Source organism: Pseudorasbora parva, chromosome 20 (genome assembly GCF_024679245.1).
Source record: "Pseudorasbora parva isolate DD20220531a chromosome 20, ASM2467924v1, whole genome shotgun sequence".
In the NCBI taxonomy this organism is placed as follows: Eukaryota; Metazoa; Chordata; class Actinopteri; order Cypriniformes; family Gobionidae; genus Pseudorasbora; species Pseudorasbora parva.
Window position 1 is genome coordinate 1,969,570 of NC_090191.1, and position 18,766 is coordinate 1,988,335.

General features: G+C 43.5%; 1 protein-coding gene across 1 annotated transcript in view; it reads left to right on the plus strand.

The window, feature by feature from the left end:
* The first annotated feature begins 1,732 nt into the window (after positions 1–1,732).
* The window catches only part of LOC137049952 (meprin A subunit beta-like), a 31,349-nt gene continuing 14,315 nt past the window's right edge, over positions 1,733–18,766 (plus strand). Inside the window, exons 1-7 of the mRNA XM_067428701.1 lie at positions 1,733–1,807; positions 4,207–4,366; positions 4,510–4,547; positions 4,629–4,701; positions 4,799–4,916; positions 5,201–5,379; positions 5,509–5,727. Coding sequence (XP_067284802.1) covers positions 1,733–1,807; positions 4,207–4,366; positions 4,510–4,547; positions 4,629–4,701; positions 4,799–4,916; positions 5,201–5,379; positions 5,509–5,727 — 862 coding nt within the window. The remainder of the gene's footprint in view (positions 1,808–4,206; positions 4,367–4,509; positions 4,548–4,628; positions 4,702–4,798; positions 4,917–5,200; positions 5,380–5,508; positions 5,728–18,766) is intronic.

The window sequence follows — 18,766 nt, forward strand, 5'->3', positions numbered from 1 at the left end:
AGAGCTAATGGTGAACAGAAACAGAGCTGATGGTGAACAGAAACAGAGCTGATGGTGAACAGAAAACAGAGCTGATGGTGAACAGAAAACAGAGCTGATGGTGAACAGAAAACAGAGCTGATGGTGAACAGAAAACAGCTGATGGTGAACAGAAAGCAGAGCTAATGGTGAACAGAAACAGAGCTGATGGTGAACAGAAACAGAGCTGATGGTGAACAGAAGCAGAGCTGATGGTGAACAGAAACAGAGCTGATGGTGAACAGAAACAGAGCTGATGGTGAACAGAAGCAGAGCTGATGGTGGACAGAAACAGAGCTGATGGTGAACAGAAACAGAGCTGATGGTGGACAGAAACAGAGCTGATGGTGAACAGAAACAGAGCTGATGGTGAACAGAAAACAGAGCTGATGGTGGACAGAAACAGAGCTGATGGTGAACAGAAACAGAGCTGATGGTGAACAGAAACAGAGCTGATGGTGAACAGAAACAGAGCTGATGGTGGACAGAAACAGAGCTGATGGTGAACTGAAACAGAGCTGATGGTGAACAGAAAACAGAGCTGATGGTGAACAGAAACAGAGCTGATGGTGAACTGAAACAGAGCTGATGGTGAACAGAAAACAGAGCTGATGGTGGACAGAAACAGAGCTGATGGTGAACAGAAACAGAGCTGATGGTGAACAGAAACAGAGCTGATGGTGAACAGAAACAGAGCTGATGGTGAACAGAAACAGAGCTGATGGAGAACAGAAACAGAGCTGATTGTGAACAGAAACAGAGCTGATGGTGAACAGAAAACAGAGCTGATGGTGAACAGAAAACAGAGCTGATGGTGAACAGAAACAGAGCTGATGGTGAACAGAAAACAGAGCTGATGGTGAACAGAAAACAGAACTGATGGTGAACAGAAACAGAGCTGATGGTGAACAGAAACAGAGCTGATGGTGGACAGAAACAGAGCTGATGGTGAACAGAAACAGAGCTGATGGTGAACAGAAAACAGAGCTGATGGTGAAAAGAAACAGAGCTGATGGTGAACAGAAAACAGAGCTGATGGTGAACAGAAACAGAGCTGATGGTGAACAGAAACAGAGCTGATGGTGAACAGAAACAGAGCTGATGGTGAACAGAAAACAAAGCTGATGGTGGACAGAAACAGAGCTGATGGTGAACAGAAAACAGAGCTGATGGTGGACAGAAACAGAGCTGATGGTGGACAGAAACAGAGCTGATGGTGAACAGAAACAGAGCTGATGGTGAACAGAAACAGAGCTGATGGTGAACAGAAACAGAGCTGATGGTGAACAGAAAACAGAGCTGATGGTGAACAGAAACAGAGCTGATGGTGAACAGAAACAGAGCTGATGGTGAACAGAAACAGAGCTGATGGTGAACAGAAAACAGAGCTGATGGTGAACAGAAACAGAGCTGATGGTGGACAGAAACAGAGCTGATGTTGAACAGAAACAGAGCTGATGGTGAACAGAAACAGAGCAGATGGTGAACAGAAAACAGAGCTGATGGTGAACAGAAACAGAGCTGATGGTGAACAGAAACAGAGCTGATGGTGAACAGAAACAGAGCTGATGGTGAACAGAAAACAGAGCTGATGGTGGAAGTCTCTGTAAGCTCCAGTACACTGTGGTCCACTCCATGTATTACATTTCTCCCAGTGCTAGAGGCTTTATTACATATTCCCAATTCGGCAGTGTCCTGATGACGTCATCGAGGCATGACAGCTGAAGACCAGATGATGGGTCTTCATGATGGTTCAGACGATGGGGATCGCCGCAGCACCATGCAGGAGGCAAACAAAATTTACCGGGCACTTCTGTGGACACACCGGGGTCGGCGCAGAAGTCCAAGCGAGTGGCTGCCAGCAATCAGCAACAGTCCCAATTGTAGCTCTGACTGTTAGACTAGTCACAAAGAAAATAAAATATAAATCTGACTGTACAGTTAACATGATTTGTGGGTGGAGAAGCGGGAAACAGACAACGCCAGCATCCTCTCCCCCACGTTGTCTAGCAACGTCCATAACTATATACATGTATATTTATTAAAGAGCCATAAGGCACCTACTGGGTAATGGCATTACAAATTAACATTTTAATTTTTTTGCCACAAAATGACTCTAATTTAAAAGAGATTAATAGTTTGAAAAGTAGTTATGGTGTATGGTCAAATTTGACCATCAATGAGTATGAGTGTGACCAATTAGTAAGGAATACCTGAGGGCTAAATAAAAGAATAACATTAATGTTACAATGTTGCATCTCTATCACTCTTCATAATAAAACTATCCTGTAAATACGGCTGACTTAATAATGCACACTAAGCTGTACTGTTTATCAAAACTTGCTGCAAACATCTGTATAGAGAAAAACTGTTGTGTATCCGCTTAAGCTAATCAAATGCATTGACATAGCGCTAGAAGTATTGAGCGCTCCGTGAGCCACATGTCCGTGCACCACCAGGAGATGAGAGCATGACACAACTCGCTTTTCAACGCCTCTGGCTTTAACATTAGCGTCAAAACGCTATTTATTGTTTGAATTTCACATTAAGGGCCCTATATTAACGATCTGAAACGCAAGTGTCAAAGCGCAGAGCGCAAGTAAATTTGTGGGCGGGTCTCGGCGCTGTTGCTATTTTCCCGGCGGGATAAATGGCTCTTGCGCCCGGCGCAAATCTAAAATGTGTTGGTCTGAAGTAGCTTCATTATTCATAGGTGTGGTTTGGGCGTGACGTGAATAAACCAATCAGAGCGGCATCCAACATTCCCTTTAAAAGCAGCTGCGCAAGGTCCATTATGGATTGCTATTATTATGGCGGATTTACCAGGCGCACGTTCTTGTAAGAGCAGCCCTTACGAAACAAAAATATATTGCAGTATATTGGAAAATTTCATGCAATACATTAGGAAATATATTAACATATATGGGAATTAATATTTATATCTTTCAATACATTGCAAAATATTGAAAGCGGCAATCATTTGTATATTTTGCAATATATTACATGAATATATAATATATTTTATAATACCATCAATATATTATTCCATATATTTACAATATATTAAAATATATTTCAACTAATATATTGGTAAATATATTTTCCTTTCGTAAGGGAGTGAAAGACAGAGAAGTTGTGTTGTATGGGGATGGGAGAAACCCACCGAAAATAGCGTCGGTTAAACAGTTTTTTATTTTTTCAGTCGATTTTTTTTCCTGGTTCTTGACGGACAAACCAATTTGTCAGATGTCCTTATATATATATATATATATATATATATATATATATATATATATATATATATATATATATATATATATATATATGTCTTGCCACTATTGGGCAAACAGGTCTGCAATAAGCCTGAATAATTTGTAAGCTAGATTTATGCCTATTTTTTCACATCTTCGTGGCACACCACAATGTGTTAATTTTTTTTTTTTAGTGTAACAATTTATGATTTGCAAAAATAACTGTTGCATCTGTGTAGATTTCATGAGCAAAGTGTATGCTCGTTGTGCACGCTGTACATTATGGTCAAGCATGCGCCCTTAAAATAGCATAATGAACAACGCGCAACGCGCCACTGACTTTAGACTAGGTTTTTTCTGGTCAGTGGCGCAACTGTTTAATGGAACAGCAAAATAGCACCAGGGATTGTTTGCGCCGGAACACGCCTACTTCCGAACAGCCTCCCACACCTCCACGCTGAACCGCCCAGGGAGCGCAAGTTCATTCACTAGTTTAGCGACGTGCTTCTGTGGAGGGAAAAGCACGCTTTGCGCGGGTGCAAAATAGGAATGACACATGCGTCGGTGTACAAAGTCAATTGCGCTGGGTGCAAGATAGGGCCCAAAAACTTAATGGTAATTAAAAATAAGCTATAGGCATAGCTTTGTTTAATATCAAAAGCAGGTTTGGCAATTTGGCGTGAGATTAAGTTGGGCAGCGTGTGAGCGTGACACAGAGCCTGAAAGCGCGTCTCACACCAAATGTGTGAGAGTTGGCAACCCTGTGACATTTGATTTACAGCAGACAATCATTTGTTACAATCGTTTTATTACAGACGTCCACATGAGAAACACTCACCGTCAGAATAAGGCTATTGTTGAAGAGACGTACAGCTGCTGATATCTTACACTAAATCTATTTCCTTTATGTCTTGTGTTCATATCTTATGTTTCCCAGGAGCCATACGGTAAGTCCAGCACAGTCTGCTGTAAAGTTACATTTGGTCAATCACTCAAAGCACACAATGCTCATTCCCTCTCTGTGTCTTTTCATGTCTTCAATTATTTCCTCAAAGTCCTTTTCTGGAACTGGAAGACCATTCCGGATATAAACAAAAGTAAAACTATTATATAATCTCAAGAACCCAAATATATTTATATATAAGCATAAAGATAACTTATCTGTTTGTGTTTATAAATTATCACTTTTACTCATGTTTTATTGGAGTATATTTATTGTGATCTGAACACTCTCTTGTAGTATTAGGGTTAAATCTCAATGAAGGAGACATCATGAAGGTAAGTCTGTACATATAAATGGAGGAAAGTCTATATACAGTATATAAGATCAGGAGATGTGATGAATGATCTGCTTTAAAGCCTAGGCAAGGGAGCGTCATTCCAGCGAATCTGTGGGATATTCCCGTCCCCTATGAGCTGAGTGCCAATCTCAGTAAGATTTCTGATTTCTCACTTACACTTCCATCAACTTTTAAACACTTAATGTAACTTTCATATTGTTTTCCACTCAGTTTAGTTTGTGTTTCTAGGTCTGAACAGTAGAGGAGTCATTCTGAGAGCCTTTGAGCAGTTCAGACTGAAATCATGTATTGACTTTAAGCCCAGAGCCGCAGAAGAGTTTTACATCTCCGTGGAGAGTCGTGACGGGTACTGTATGATTATAGTTACTCATCAACAATATTAGTGATATATTATTATAGACTGATCTGATGGAGCCTGTGCTGTACTGAACGTGTAGAGTCAAATATCTGACTTAATTATTGACCAGTCAAAAGATTAAGATATAAGATATTTAAGCACATATTGTTTCTGGAAATTAAATGGAAATTAAATAAAATGCAGTTTTAATTGCTGTTGTTATGAGATGTAGATGATATCATTTGACTGGTAGTTTTATATGAATGTGCTGGTATCTCTGACTGGATTGGCAGGTGTTGGTCATCTATCGGACGCACGTCTTCTGGAGGTCAGACTCTTTCCATTGGAAAGGACTGTGGAATAAAAGGCATTGTTGAGCACGAGTTTCTCCATGCACTGGGATTCTCCCACCAGCACACAAGATATGACAGAGATGATTATGTGACCATACACTATGGAAGCATCATGAAAGGTTGCCATATCACTTTATTATTAATTTGCTTTACATAGCGAGTGTCATTATTACTAAAGAGCGCTTAGAGAAAATAAGCCATTCCTTATGAAGCATCACATTAATAACTGCTATAGTCTTTATTTTCAGGGTATGAGAGTTATCTCAGTAAATCCAGTGGGAACGTGTCCATCACCCAAGGCACCTCATATGATTATTACTCTGTGATGCATTTTGATAAAAACACCTTCAGCAACGGTAACGGACCCACGATCATTACCAAGAGTCCTGAGTTCCAGGATGTGATCGGACAACTAATGGAAATGAGTGAATCTGATGTGACTGAGCTCAACAAACTCTATAAATGCAGTGAGTATTTGACCGCTTTCATTTGAGGCTTTCATGTTTTGTGTCTTTTTCATTTGTGGACTCTTTGTAAGACCGATATGAAGTTGCGGTTGCCGCTGGTGGTTTTTGAATTACGGTGAGCGGGGAGGGGACATGTTCGGTTCGTGGGAACATGATAATATGTCATGAGCTCGAGATCATATGTTGAGGGAACGCTATATTGAATGTATATGTTAGATATCTCCTTTGTCTCAATATATCTCAATATTTGATGCCAGGAAGAGCAAGCACCATTTATGACAACCATTTTGACTTTTAATCATTCACTGGATATTAATTATTGGTAACACTTTACAATAAGGTTGTGTTATGTTTGGGTAAGGATTACACTGACACAGAGAATTGCATCAACTTAGCGTGTCTTTTATTTACTTTCTGACATGTTCTTGACCCGAGTAAACAAACCCCTACATTCCTCAGGCATAACAGAATGCTTCAGCACAATCAAACTTTGTGCATCACTGAACACTAACTCAATGCGTTATCTGACAACACTTGAGAGAACACAACATTTCCCCCTCTCCTACGGGGTTTCAAACATGAAATGTTGACACAAAGTCCTGTAAGTGCCCTGGGCGATAACGAGTGCGAGGTGTCCTGCCAATCTGGGGGTTTGGCTTGAGATTCAACACCTGTTGTATATGCGGGGGTTGGCACTTTGCGGAGGTGGCTTGTGTGCCACCGCGTGCCGTCACTGAGCAGAAAGGTGACTGGGCCCAACGGATGGGTAACTCAGAGAGGGGAAGACCAATTTGATGAAAGTTTGTTGTCTCCGTGGGGCCTGCGGACCCTGACCCAATCTGCGATCTGTATGTCAGGAACCTTAGCTTTTTTTAGATCAAATTTCTGCCTCATCTGCCTCTGCTGGCAGGCAACAGAGGCCATAACTCTCGGTAGTGGTCCCTGAGGCAGCGAGGGACTGAGCCTGTCGAGGGGAAGGTGGGGTAAACTTCAGGTCAAAGTTATACTGGCGGAGATGGTCAGACCAAGTTGCAGGTGTAGCCTCAGTGGTCTGTGGCCTGTGCCAGACATGGAAAGCAGTGCAGTCAGGGCCTGATGAGCTCTCCTTAGGGTAAAGGCACGGCCATAGAGATAAAAGTGCCACCTCTCGCAGGCCCAGATGCAGGCTAATGCTTCATGTTCCCCCACCGAGTAGTGTTGATCCGTCTGATTAAGGGCCTGTGACGCAAAGGCGATGGGCTTCTCCATGCCCCGCTGGGTCTGTGACAGCACTGGTCCTATGGCTGTAGCCGACGCATCACATGTCACTAAGGTGGGGCTAGAGATATTAAAGTGAGCCAACACTGGAGCCGTGGTGAGTGGCACTTTGAGCGCATGCACCGCATCAGAGCATGCGTTTGACCACACCCATAACTCATCTTTATGCAGCAGATGCCATAGTGGGGCAGTGGTAGCAGAATAATGTGTGAGGAACTTCAAATAGTAGCTGGTCATACCCAAGAAGGAGGCAATCTGTGTAGCTGAGCTGGGTTCTGGAATTGCCAGTATGGCATCTACATTTGACTGAAGCGGTGTGACATCATCCGCCGACAGCCGGAAACCCAGAAAACACATTTTTCAGCATTAACTGTTAGCTTGTGTTCAGCTAGGGCTGCAAAAACTCTGCTGAGGCGTTCATCATGGCTCTTGGGAGTGGACCCATCGATAACCACATCATCCAGGTAAATGGCCACCATGATTTTTTGGAAACAGCTGGGGGCGGAGCTAAGTCTGAATGGCATACGCGTATAGCGAAACACCCCTGCATGGGTCAAGAAAGCTGTGAGGTTTCTGCTGCTAGGGTGGAGAGGCACTTGTAAGTAGCCCTGTCTGAGATCCAGTTCAGAGAACACGGTTGACCGATAGAACTGAGCAATAAGCTCTTCCGAAATTGGCAATAGAAACCTGTCCGGGATCATTGCTTTATTCACTGCTCGCAGGTCAACACACACCCGTAGTGCCCCTGATTTCTTCTGAGCTACCACCAAGTTCGAGACCCAGGGCGATGCATCCACTGGTTCGATGATACCAGTGTCCAGTAGCTGCTTAAGCTCAGCTGAGACACCATCACGGAAAGCCAGGGGAATGCGGCGGAGTAGTTGGATGACTGGATTAATGGCGGGGTTTAGGAGAGGTTCATGGGCAAAAGCAGTAAGGCAACCGAAGCCTTTTAACAGGGATGGCCACTTTTGTCCAGACCCATCAGGTTGGCCCCGCGACGGGCAAAATGGAAGGTGAAGCTGGGTACCATCTTGTTGCCATACCCAACAGTCACTTGCAGGGAAACCACTAGGTCGATCTTTGAGTCGCCATAGACACAGAATTCGGCTATAAAGAACAACAGGTAACAAATTAATATAAGGTCTCATTATTTAATGCATTAACTAAGATTGAGCAATAGCTACATTTGTTACAGAAAGTATAATGTTTTGGGTAATGTTAGTTAAGAAATACTGAACATTGTTAGTTTATCTTAGGTCCATTAAAAAAGTTATTTTGATTTTGATTTTAATGTTATTAAACAGTAACTAAGAAATTAACATTACTTAGAATAATTAATTATTTATAAGTATTTTTCATTGTCAGTTTGGTAATAATGAATTAACATGTTAATGAAGTCTTATAATAATAAGGACAAATAATCCAAAAGTTCTAATTATTAGGGCATGTTGTAGTCCAGATTAAAACATAATGTTTAAGTTTGAAAATAAATAGCCTATTAAGTCCTTAAATATTAAGTGCTGAGCCTGTGATGAACAACATTGAGATTACAAAAAACGAATGGCTGTTTTAAAAACTTCTTCACTAGCGCGGTTGCTTTTGTTTGCAGGGTTTTTGGGGTAACCGCAGCATTCTGCAGTTCCATCAGCGCCCTCTGCTGTCACTGAGCGGCACTTCATTCAGCCCGTCTCCTTCGCCCGTTCAGAGATGTGCAAAGGCACGTTGGGCTTGTTTACATCTGAGCGCGTGTCCCTTTTACGGAGAGTGACACAGAATAGGGGTTTTGAGCATTTATACGGTTGATGGGCAAAGTATTCTTGAGTGCATTATAAAAAAAATTAATAATTGTTATGTTACGTCCCTCAGCTCTGGTGTTTGTTGCTACACGTGTTTGAGTGAGTCCATGCAGTGTGTGTGTCTCTTGATTGCAGATGAGCCACACCTGAGCGGAGCCTGTATTAGCGCTATAAAAGATTTCCTGGAGCATTTCAGGGTGCGCACACGGATCCTTGAGAGTCTGCACAATCGTGCTCACCTACTGGCTTTGGTTGCCGTTCAGCCGTCCACCCAGTAGAAAACTTTCCGTATTGATTGTTTTTTTTTTTTTTTTTTTTTTTGTAAACTACCTTTAAGGTCCATTTTGTTGGGGGCTCGTCCGGGATATAGTTTTGATATTATCGGACTTTAGTGTTTAATTGCGGAACTTCTGAAAGCAGCAACATTTTGGGTGAGTATTCTGGTGGGCAATTATGTTTGTCTGTTCATTTGTTTAGTCAAGGTTTATTTTATTTTTGGTGGATATCTCAGGAGGGGGCACTCGGATGTCTCGAGCTGAGTAAGCCACTGAAGATACGAAGGTATTTAGGATTTTGTTTAGGTTTTGTGTATAGGTAGTAAGAGTAGTTGGACAACATTTTGCCTATCAGAATACCTTTTGTTTAGTTGTATAGCCTGTGATATATTGTGGCATGTCGCCTATTTAGTGAGCGCCCGTCTTCGGATTATACGAGCGTATTGAATACAATTTGTGGGTGGACATTAAAGTTTGTGTTCGTTTGTAGCCTATATTGTGCTTTTTGTTTGACCACCTTAGATATTCGCTACCTTGTACTGTAGCTTTGTAGCAGTTAAACTGCTTTGGTAAGTGTTCTCTTATTATATAAAAAAAAAATACTCCTTGACTTTGGTGCGCTCTTAAGCGTCCTTTTGCGGTTTAATTTGGTACTTTAATTCGGTGCGCGTTTTAACCATCGTTTCGTGTTAAAATGGCAACAGAGGAAGCTTTTATTAAAGAACCCTCTAATGAGTTACTTTTTAAATTGTCGAAAGAGCAGTTGCTGAATTTGGCAGTAACTTATAAAGTTGAGCTCACTTCTGCTGAAAAGTGCACCAAAGACACAATCAAAGCCGTCTTACAAGCTGCTTTGGTTAGTCAGGGCATTTTGCCTATAGAGAAACAATCTCCCGTGTCTACAGAGGCATTAGAGCTGCAGATTCGATTGAGAGAATTAAATATCAAAGAGAAGCAAATTGAGTTCGAGCGGGAGCGTATGCAAGCACATGCCCGTGAGACTGAACTTGAAAACCGACTGGCTTTAAGGAAGTTAGAAATCGAGGCCCAGAGGGAAGGCGTCGTTCCTTCTGACCCTAATTCCTTTGACGTCACTCGCCACATTCGACTTGTGCCACCTTTTGTGGAAAGAGAGGTGGAAAAATATTTTCCACACTTTGAGCGTGTCGCAACCAATTTAAATTGGCCAAAAACTGCATGGGCATTCCTCCTGCAATGCGTTTTAGTGGGAAGAGCGCAGGAGGTTTACTCATCGCTAACAGTGGAGCAGAGCGGTGACTACGATGTGGTGAAAGCGTCAGTTCTGAGGTGCTATCAGCTGATCCCTGAAGCATATCGACAGAAGTTTAGGAACTTTTGTTGAATTCGGTCGAGATAAAGCTGCTCTATTTGATCGCTGGTGTTCATCACAGCAGGTTGATAGTCAGGAGAAATTGCGTGAGCTAATTCTCTTAGAAGAATTTAAGAACTGTCTTCCGACCGCTGTGGCAACCTATTTAGCTGAGCAGAGGGCCGAATCTATTTCTGAAGCTGCTATACTTGCGGACAAATATGTTTTAACGCATAACATTGCCAAAGAACGTTTTCGCTTAAGAGTTAATCCCTCCACGACCTCTGATGTAGACGTGAAAAAGAATGCAGTAAAACAAGAAGACAGACACTGTTTTTATTGTAAAAAACCTGGGCATGTTGTGGCAGACTGCTTAATATTGAAGAAAAAACTGTCCTCGAAACCAATGGGTCTTGTTAGTTCTTCGAAGAAAATGTCGCCTGTCCTTCATGCGGAGATAAAGTCAGAGAAAACCGAGTCCATGTATGAGCCCTTTCTGACGAATGGGACCATATCTGTGCTTGGTGAAGATGCCGTTGCTGTGCGCATCTTGCGAGATACGGGCGCTGCGCAGTCTTTCCTCCCCTGTGGCTTGTTGCCCTTGTCTGAAAAGACTGCAACCGGTAGCAGTGTCCTTGTTCGAGGAATCGAGATGGGTTTTCTCGATGTTCCCTTACATAAGGTACAACTTGAGTCAGACTTAGTGTCTGGTAATGTAGTTGTTGGCGTTCAAGACTCTTTACCAATCCCTAGTGTGACGTTTCTCCTTGGTAATGACCTAGCCGGTGGAAACGTGTGGAGCCGTGGCGACGTTCCACCTGAGGTTGTTTCTGTGCCGCTCACCCAAGAGTGCCCTGATGAGTGAGCACAAAAATTCCCTGAGGTATTTCCTACTAGTGTTGTCACTAGGTCGCAGACTCAGAGGTTGAGGGATGCAGTACCTCCCAATAACGTGGACCTGAGTGACAGTTTCATTGCTCATCCTACAGAATGTGAGAGGCTCTTTGAACCTCCTTTCACTCAATGCCACAGTAGTCCTAGGCCTGCAGTGAATGAGGAAAAAGAAAAACACTAAGATGTCACATTGTCATTAGAGAAACTTATTGATGCTCAACAAAAAGACCCCACTCTTGTTTCATGTTTTAATGCAGTTCAATCTGTTTCAGACCGTGCAAGCGAGAGTCCGACCTACTTCATCAGAGATGGCCTACTTATGCGAAGGTGGAGACCTCAGAAAAGTAATGAGTGGAATGACATTGACCAAATTGTTTTGCCGTCTGAAAGTAGATGAGTCATTCTGAGTGTTGCACATGATGGCGTTTCTGGTCATTTAGGTGTGACTAAAACATTCAACCGTATTCTTCGTCACTTTTTCTGGCCTGGGCTGAAGCGTGATGTGCGACGGTATTGTAAAACGTGCCATGTCTGCCAGGTTAGTGGGAAACCAAACCAGACAATTCCATCTGCACCGTTGTACCCCATACCTGCCATGGGTGAGCCTTTTGAAAAGGTATTGATCATTGACTGCGTTGGTCCTCTTCCACGGTCCAAAAGTGGATATCAGTATCTGTTAACCATTATGTGTAGTGCTACTCGCTTCCCAGAGGCGGTGGCTCTGAGGAAGATCACTGCTAAAATTGTGTGCAGGGCTTTGGTAAAGTTCTTTTCTTTTGTTGGGTTACCAAGAATTGTTCAAAGTGACCAAGGAACAAACTTTACGTCGCGGGTCTTTTCTCAAGTCCTTAAGTCTCTACAAGTTAAGCACCGCATTTCAAGTACATTTCATCCGGAAAGTCAAGGCGCTCTTGAACGTTACCATCAGATGCTAAAATCTATGCTGCGTGCATATTGTTTGGAGGTGGGTACAGACTGGGAAGATGCGATTCCTTGGATGCTTATGGCCTCTAGAGAAGTCGTGCAAGAGTCAATCGGTTTCAGCCCTGCAGAGCTAGTGTTTGCTCACAACGTTCGTACGCCATTGAGCGTTATTAAAGATCAGTGGCTGAGCAAACCTACTTCTCGTTAGAGGTCTTCACGGGTCCAAAAATTCGCACCCGAACCCGAAGAGACCCGCAATGTTCAACACAGACCCGACCCGGACCCGTCTATTATTTCAAAAACTGGACCCGGACCCGTGCAGATCCGAAAAATGCCAAAAATATATTACCCGGAACCGACATGGACCCGTCTATTATTTGATAGCTGGAACCGAACCCGCCGGGAAGACACAGACGCGACTGAACCCGATTGTCTCATATTACACAATATAACGTTACTGCTGTTAACAAGTTAATGAACAAGCTGCGAAAAATAACTTTGTCTCAGTCAGCCTACCTAACGATATAGCCGTTGTCTCCCTTGTACCTTGATTGTGATGTATTACAATATTCCTCATTAATTGTTCCAACTCCAAGCATGCTTAATTCACTCATTTCAGCTGTAAAAGTCAATTTTATTTCACAGTGACGGATTTATGAGTTAATTCGCATAATAACTTTGACTGTTTGCCCTTTTGAACTAATAACTATTGCTCGTTTAGTCCCATGGCCACTTGCGTTACCATTATTTATTTGCCATAATCTCTCTGAGTCTGACTAGCAGAACTTTAAGATTAAACAAGACGGTTCATTCATATTATTTTTAAAGTCATTACAGTCACTGCGGTCTGCGGAAGCTCGGGTTGCCATAGAAACATGACACGCGCGCGTCAGCTGGAGCAACCTGAAATATGAGCCTTTTTTTACGCAATTTGTGTCACGTCACAGACAAGGGAAAATGGTGCGAGGACTCAAGTGCAGAAAATAATATATTTATTTATAACAAATAAAACAAACTCAAAACAAAACCCACGAGGGGGAAAAACACATAATAGAATAATAACATATAAACTTAAACAAACCAACAGAATCACGGGGAGGACGGAGGACGGGAGACGCAGACATTACACAAGGATCCAACACAGACTGACAAACACAAGGAGCTTATAAAGGGAAGAAATCAAGAGGGAACAGGTGGGAGAAATCAACACTAATCAGATAACAAGGGGGAGGGATCAGACAATGACAGGAGCACATGCAAGACATGACAAAACCCACATGTGCTCACAAGACAGGACAGGCATGTGACATTACCCCCTCCTTAAGGAGCGGCTACCAGACGCTCCACTAGGGACGGGCGGGACAGACCAGGGCGGGATGGAAGGGACACACCAGGGCTTGACGGGAGGGACAGACCAGGGCGGGACGGGAGGGACAGACCAGGGCGGGACGGGAGGGACAGACCAGGGCGGGACGGGAGGGACAGACCAGGGCGGGACGGGAGGGACAGACCAGGGGGGCACGGGAGGGACAGACCAGGGAGGGGTAAACAAGGGAGGGACAAACAAGGGAGGGGTAAACAAGGGAGGGACAAACAAGGGAGGGACAAGGAAAACAAAAAGTTCAGGAGGCCATGGTGGCCCACAAAGTTCGAATGGCCAGGACGGCCCGCCGAGGTCGGGAGGCCCACCGAGTTCAGGCGGCCGGGGCGGCCCGCAGAGTTCAGGCGGCCCGCAGAGTTCAGGTGGCCGGGGCGGCCCGCAGAGTTCAGGCGGCCGGGGCGGCATGGGTAGAGCAGGGAGCCAGGGAGGCGCGGTGAGAGCAGAACTCCTGGGTGGTGCGGTCAGTGCAGGGGGCACCAGGGAGGTGCGGCGAGAGCAGGACGCCTCAGCGGCGCACGGAGAGCAGGACGCCTCAGCGGCGCACGGAGAGCAGGACGCCTCAGCGGCGCACGGAGAGCAGGACGCCTCAGCGGCGCACGGAGAGCAGGACGCCTCAGCGGCGCACGGAGAGCAGGACGCCTCAGCGGCGCACGGAGAGCAGGACGCCTCAGCGGCGCACGGAGATTATTACCGCGCGCATGCATTAAATCTGCCCGCTTTCTAAAAGGCTGAGAGAGCGCGCGCGCGAGAGAGAGAGAGAGAGAGAGAGAGAGCGCACGCGCGAGAGAGAGAGAGAGTGCTTGTGTTTTTGTTGTTGTTGTGTATTTCTAAACCTCATTTCCCGGCTCACACTTTTCTTATCCTAATTTAACAATTTGTAAGTTACACAAAACACACAAGCCGCGCTGACTCTCACGGCCAGGTGTTCTCCGAGTCCGATTGACGTATTACATAGGCTACAACATTAACAGACCCGGGAACCGAAGTAATAGATTAGGACCCGACCCGGACCCGGCTGACCATTTAAAAAATAGACCCGAACCCGTACGGGTCCCGGGTCGGATCCCGGGTCCACGGGTCTCGGGTGCCCCGTGAAGACCTCTACTTCTCGTAGCGCATTACAGTTTATATGTCATGTTCGTAGCAGACTTCACAGAGCGCGTGAACTTGCGAGAGCGAACTTGGAAAAGACCCAGTTTAACATGAAAACGTGGTATGATCGTAAAGCTAAAGCCTGTTCGTTTAAACCAGGAGACCAAGTGTTGGTTCTCTTTCCTGTGCCCATATACTGTGGAAAAGAAAATATCTGATCTGGGTTATGTAATTTTCACTCCAGATAAGCGTCGGCATTCTCGTGTCTGTCATGTAAACATGCTCAAGCCATATCACAAGCGTGAATGTGTTCAAAATGACTTGAGTAATCTTAACTTACCCGGTCCGGTTGAGTCGTCCGTGTTGCTCTCTTCACTGGTGGAGGACTATGACGCGGTGACTCCTCCGTCGCGGTGCGTGATTGAAGGTCGACTCAATAACTCTGCTATGCTATCGGTCATTGCAAAACATTTGCCTCATTTAACTTCCGCTCAAACAGCTGACATATTGTCTGTGATAGATGACTTCCCTGAGTTATTCAGAGATGTTCCAACCATAACTACAGTCCTGGAACATGATATAGATGTGGGTGATAAGGGACCGATTAAAAAGCACCCATATAGGGTAAATCCAGAGAAGCAAGAAGCGTTCCAGCATTTAGTGAACATTGTTTTAACTGGAATGTCAAACTGCGAGGCGTATTTGGATGACATAGTCCTATATAGTACACACTGGTCCGAACACATCACACAACTTCGAGAGCTTTTCCGTAGGCTGTCTAGTGCCAATCTCACAATTAACCTTGCAAAATGTGAGTTCGGAAAAGCCACTGTCACTTACTTGGGGCGAATAGTTGGCAGAGGACATGTTTTGCCAGTAATGGCTAAAGTAGCAGCTATTCAAGAGTTTCCAGGGCCTTGTCATCGCCGTGCGTTACGCCGATTATTAGTAATGGTAGGCTACTATCGGAGTTTTTGTAAGAACTTTTCGACTGTGGTTTGTCCCCTCACTAATCTTCTGAGCACCAAAACTAAATTTCACTGGACTGAGTCCTGTAGTAGAGCGTTTGAAAATGTCAAAGCTCTCTTGTTGACTGCTCCCGTGCTCGCTGCGCCAGACTTCAACAAACCGTTTCAGCTTGCTGTAGACGCCAGCGATGTAGGGGCCGGTGCTGTACTTTTACAATCAGGTGCAGACAACATAAACCATCCAGTGAGTTTCTTCTCCAGGAAGTTTAATTCTGCCCAGAGAAGGTATTCCACTATTGAACAAGAGACTTTGGCCTTAGTCTTAGCCATTCATCACTTCGAAGTGTATTTAGGCTCTACAGTACATCCAGTTAAGGTCTATACTGATCATGACCTACTCAAATTCCTCAGTCGCATGTACAATTCAAATTGTAGGTTAATGCGCTGGAGTCTATTGCTTCAACCGTTTAACCAACAGATTATGCATGTCCGGGGATAGACAATGTTATTGCCGACGCGTTGTCTAGGGTGGTTGCTAGGTTGGTTGCTTAATATTAAGATGTAGATAGAGTTTTGCCGTTTGTAAAGATAAAAATAAAAAAAGTTTTGTAAAGAATTGCATTTGCCCTTTGTAATTGGAAAGTCCTAAAATGTTCTGGCCTGTGTGGCCTAAAACTAGCTTGTAATTAATTTAATTGTTATTAAATTTAATTGGTGTAATTATAGTTATCTTCATAAGCAGGTACGTCTACCATCGGTGGTAATGATTTTCTTTTGTATCTGGAACTCTATTGTCTGGGTTGGTTCGAACAGTGAGCTGAACACAGGAAAAAAGTGTTTACAATGTATGGCGACAGGTCACCATTTTGGGGTGAGGGTGTTACGTCCCTCAGCTCTGGTGTTTGTTGCTACACGTGTTTGAGTGAGTCCATGCAGTGTGTGTGTCTCTTGATTGCAGATGAGCCACACCTGAGCGGAGCCTGTATTAGCGCTATAAAAGATTTCCTGGAGCATTTCAGGGTGCGCACACGGATCCTTGAGAGTCTGCACAATCGTGCTCACCTACTGGCTTTGGTTGCCGTTCAGCCGTCCACCCAGTAGAAAACGTTCCGTATTGATTGTTGTTTTTTTTTTTTTTTTTTTTTTTTTGTTAAACTACCTTTAAGGTCCATTTTGTTAAATAAAATACCCCTACATTATTTTTGATATGAGCTGGTTTGTGTGCGTCTCTCCTTCATGTTAAGGGTGGTGTCCGACCGCCCATAACATGTTAATAAATTATTATTTATGATATTTTTAAGTGCCCACGATAACAATATCGTGCATATTCATTATCGTGATATATCGCATTACCGAAAATCGGCACATGCCTAGTACTGGCCAACTCCCGTAAATTGGCTACGTACTGTTGCACCGACTCACCGGGCAGCTGGTGTCTTTGGCGGAAGTGCAAAAGAGCGTTCTGTGGGGCCGCAAAGCTTGCGGTTAATAGTTCCACAGCTGTGTCATAATTGCTTATGGTGCCTGACTCAAGCGTTCCCATCAGTCAGCCCCACTGCTAATATGAAAGTCTCGAAGGAATGTAACCAGCCCAGGGAATTGGAGGAAAGGAGCAGGAGGTGGTAATACGATATCAGCCATCTTCGTCGCCAAATGTAATGTTTGGGTAAGGATTACACTGACACAGAGAATGGCATCAACTTAGCGTTGCTTTTATTTACTTTCTGACATGTTCCAGACCCGCAAAAGGCAGATTCGAACCTCTGATCGATTTGCGTCAAAACTTGATGACATGCGCCTTACCCCTACACTATTACAGATTTGTTACAGATTTGACCCATTTCTCTGTCTTTATCCCTGTCAAATGTTACAATCGATATAGCCTCTGATTTCTCACGGTCCAACTCGTCTGACACCAGTCTGATACATTCTTCCTCTTCTTCATCTTCGCTCAGTTGTAGATTAGGGTATTATCCAGTCTTATTATCCCGCTTTCATCGTCGCTTAGATCATCTCTACAGCCGGCCAGAGCGCTGCATAAATAATTAGCCACGCGTCCCTTGGAGGGCGGGGCAATAACAAAAGCCAGTATGGAAATACACACAAACAAAACCTCACAAAACAAAAGATTTCAACCTCAAAATGTACACTTTTAAATATACCATTAATGCCATCTCAAACATGGAGAGGCTTCTTCGTGATTTCAACTAACAGATTCTGCAAAAAAACGAAAATCACATAATTTGAAAAAAACCCTTCTTTCTCCTTTTGCTCGAAAGTAGAGCTGCCGACTTGTGTCCCTGGTTTCCGTGACGGGTCACAAATGGTAAAATTAACAGTAACAAAGATAAATAAATGCTTTATAAGTTTAGTTAACTACAATAGTTAACATGAACTAATGATGAACTGAATATTTTTTATCTGTACCTGTACGTGTACTTTGTTACTTTTACTTAAGTAAATAAGGTAAATCATTACTTCTACTTTTACCAAAGTTAAAGTATCTGTACTTGTACTTGAGTACGGGAACTTGTGTTAAAAATACTCTGGTAAAAGTAGAAGTAATGATTTAACTTTTTTACTTAAGTAAAAGTAGCAAAGTACAGGCTTGGAAATTTACTTAAAGTATAAAGTAAAAGTAGCCTTGCGAATAACAACCATTTTTTAAGTAAAGCTACCTAGACCACACAAAGGTTACAAGTGTGCAAGCTGAGAAACTTAAGTAGATATGGAAAAAATATGCCATTGCCTACCTTTTAAATGGATGTTGGCCAATAGGCCTAACACTTTGAACATGAGTGCTAATAATAACAAAAATTACAGGATGGTAAAACAGTCATATTGAACTTCGAAACAAACTTATTTTTGGGCATTGCACAGTGCAATATTCTCCACTGCAAATCTCCCGAACGTTTTGGGAGGGGACCTTTGTAGATGAGCCTCCAAGAAGGAGCAAGATCATCAGAAACCATAAGATATTCTTTCCATTTTGTATCACACCTGTGATTAATATCTTCAAAATAATCATTCTTAACACATATCAGAGAAAACTCTTTTTCCCTTAAATTTCAACAACTTCCCTTCTTGGTCATCTTCTTTACAGACCCTTGGAGACACAA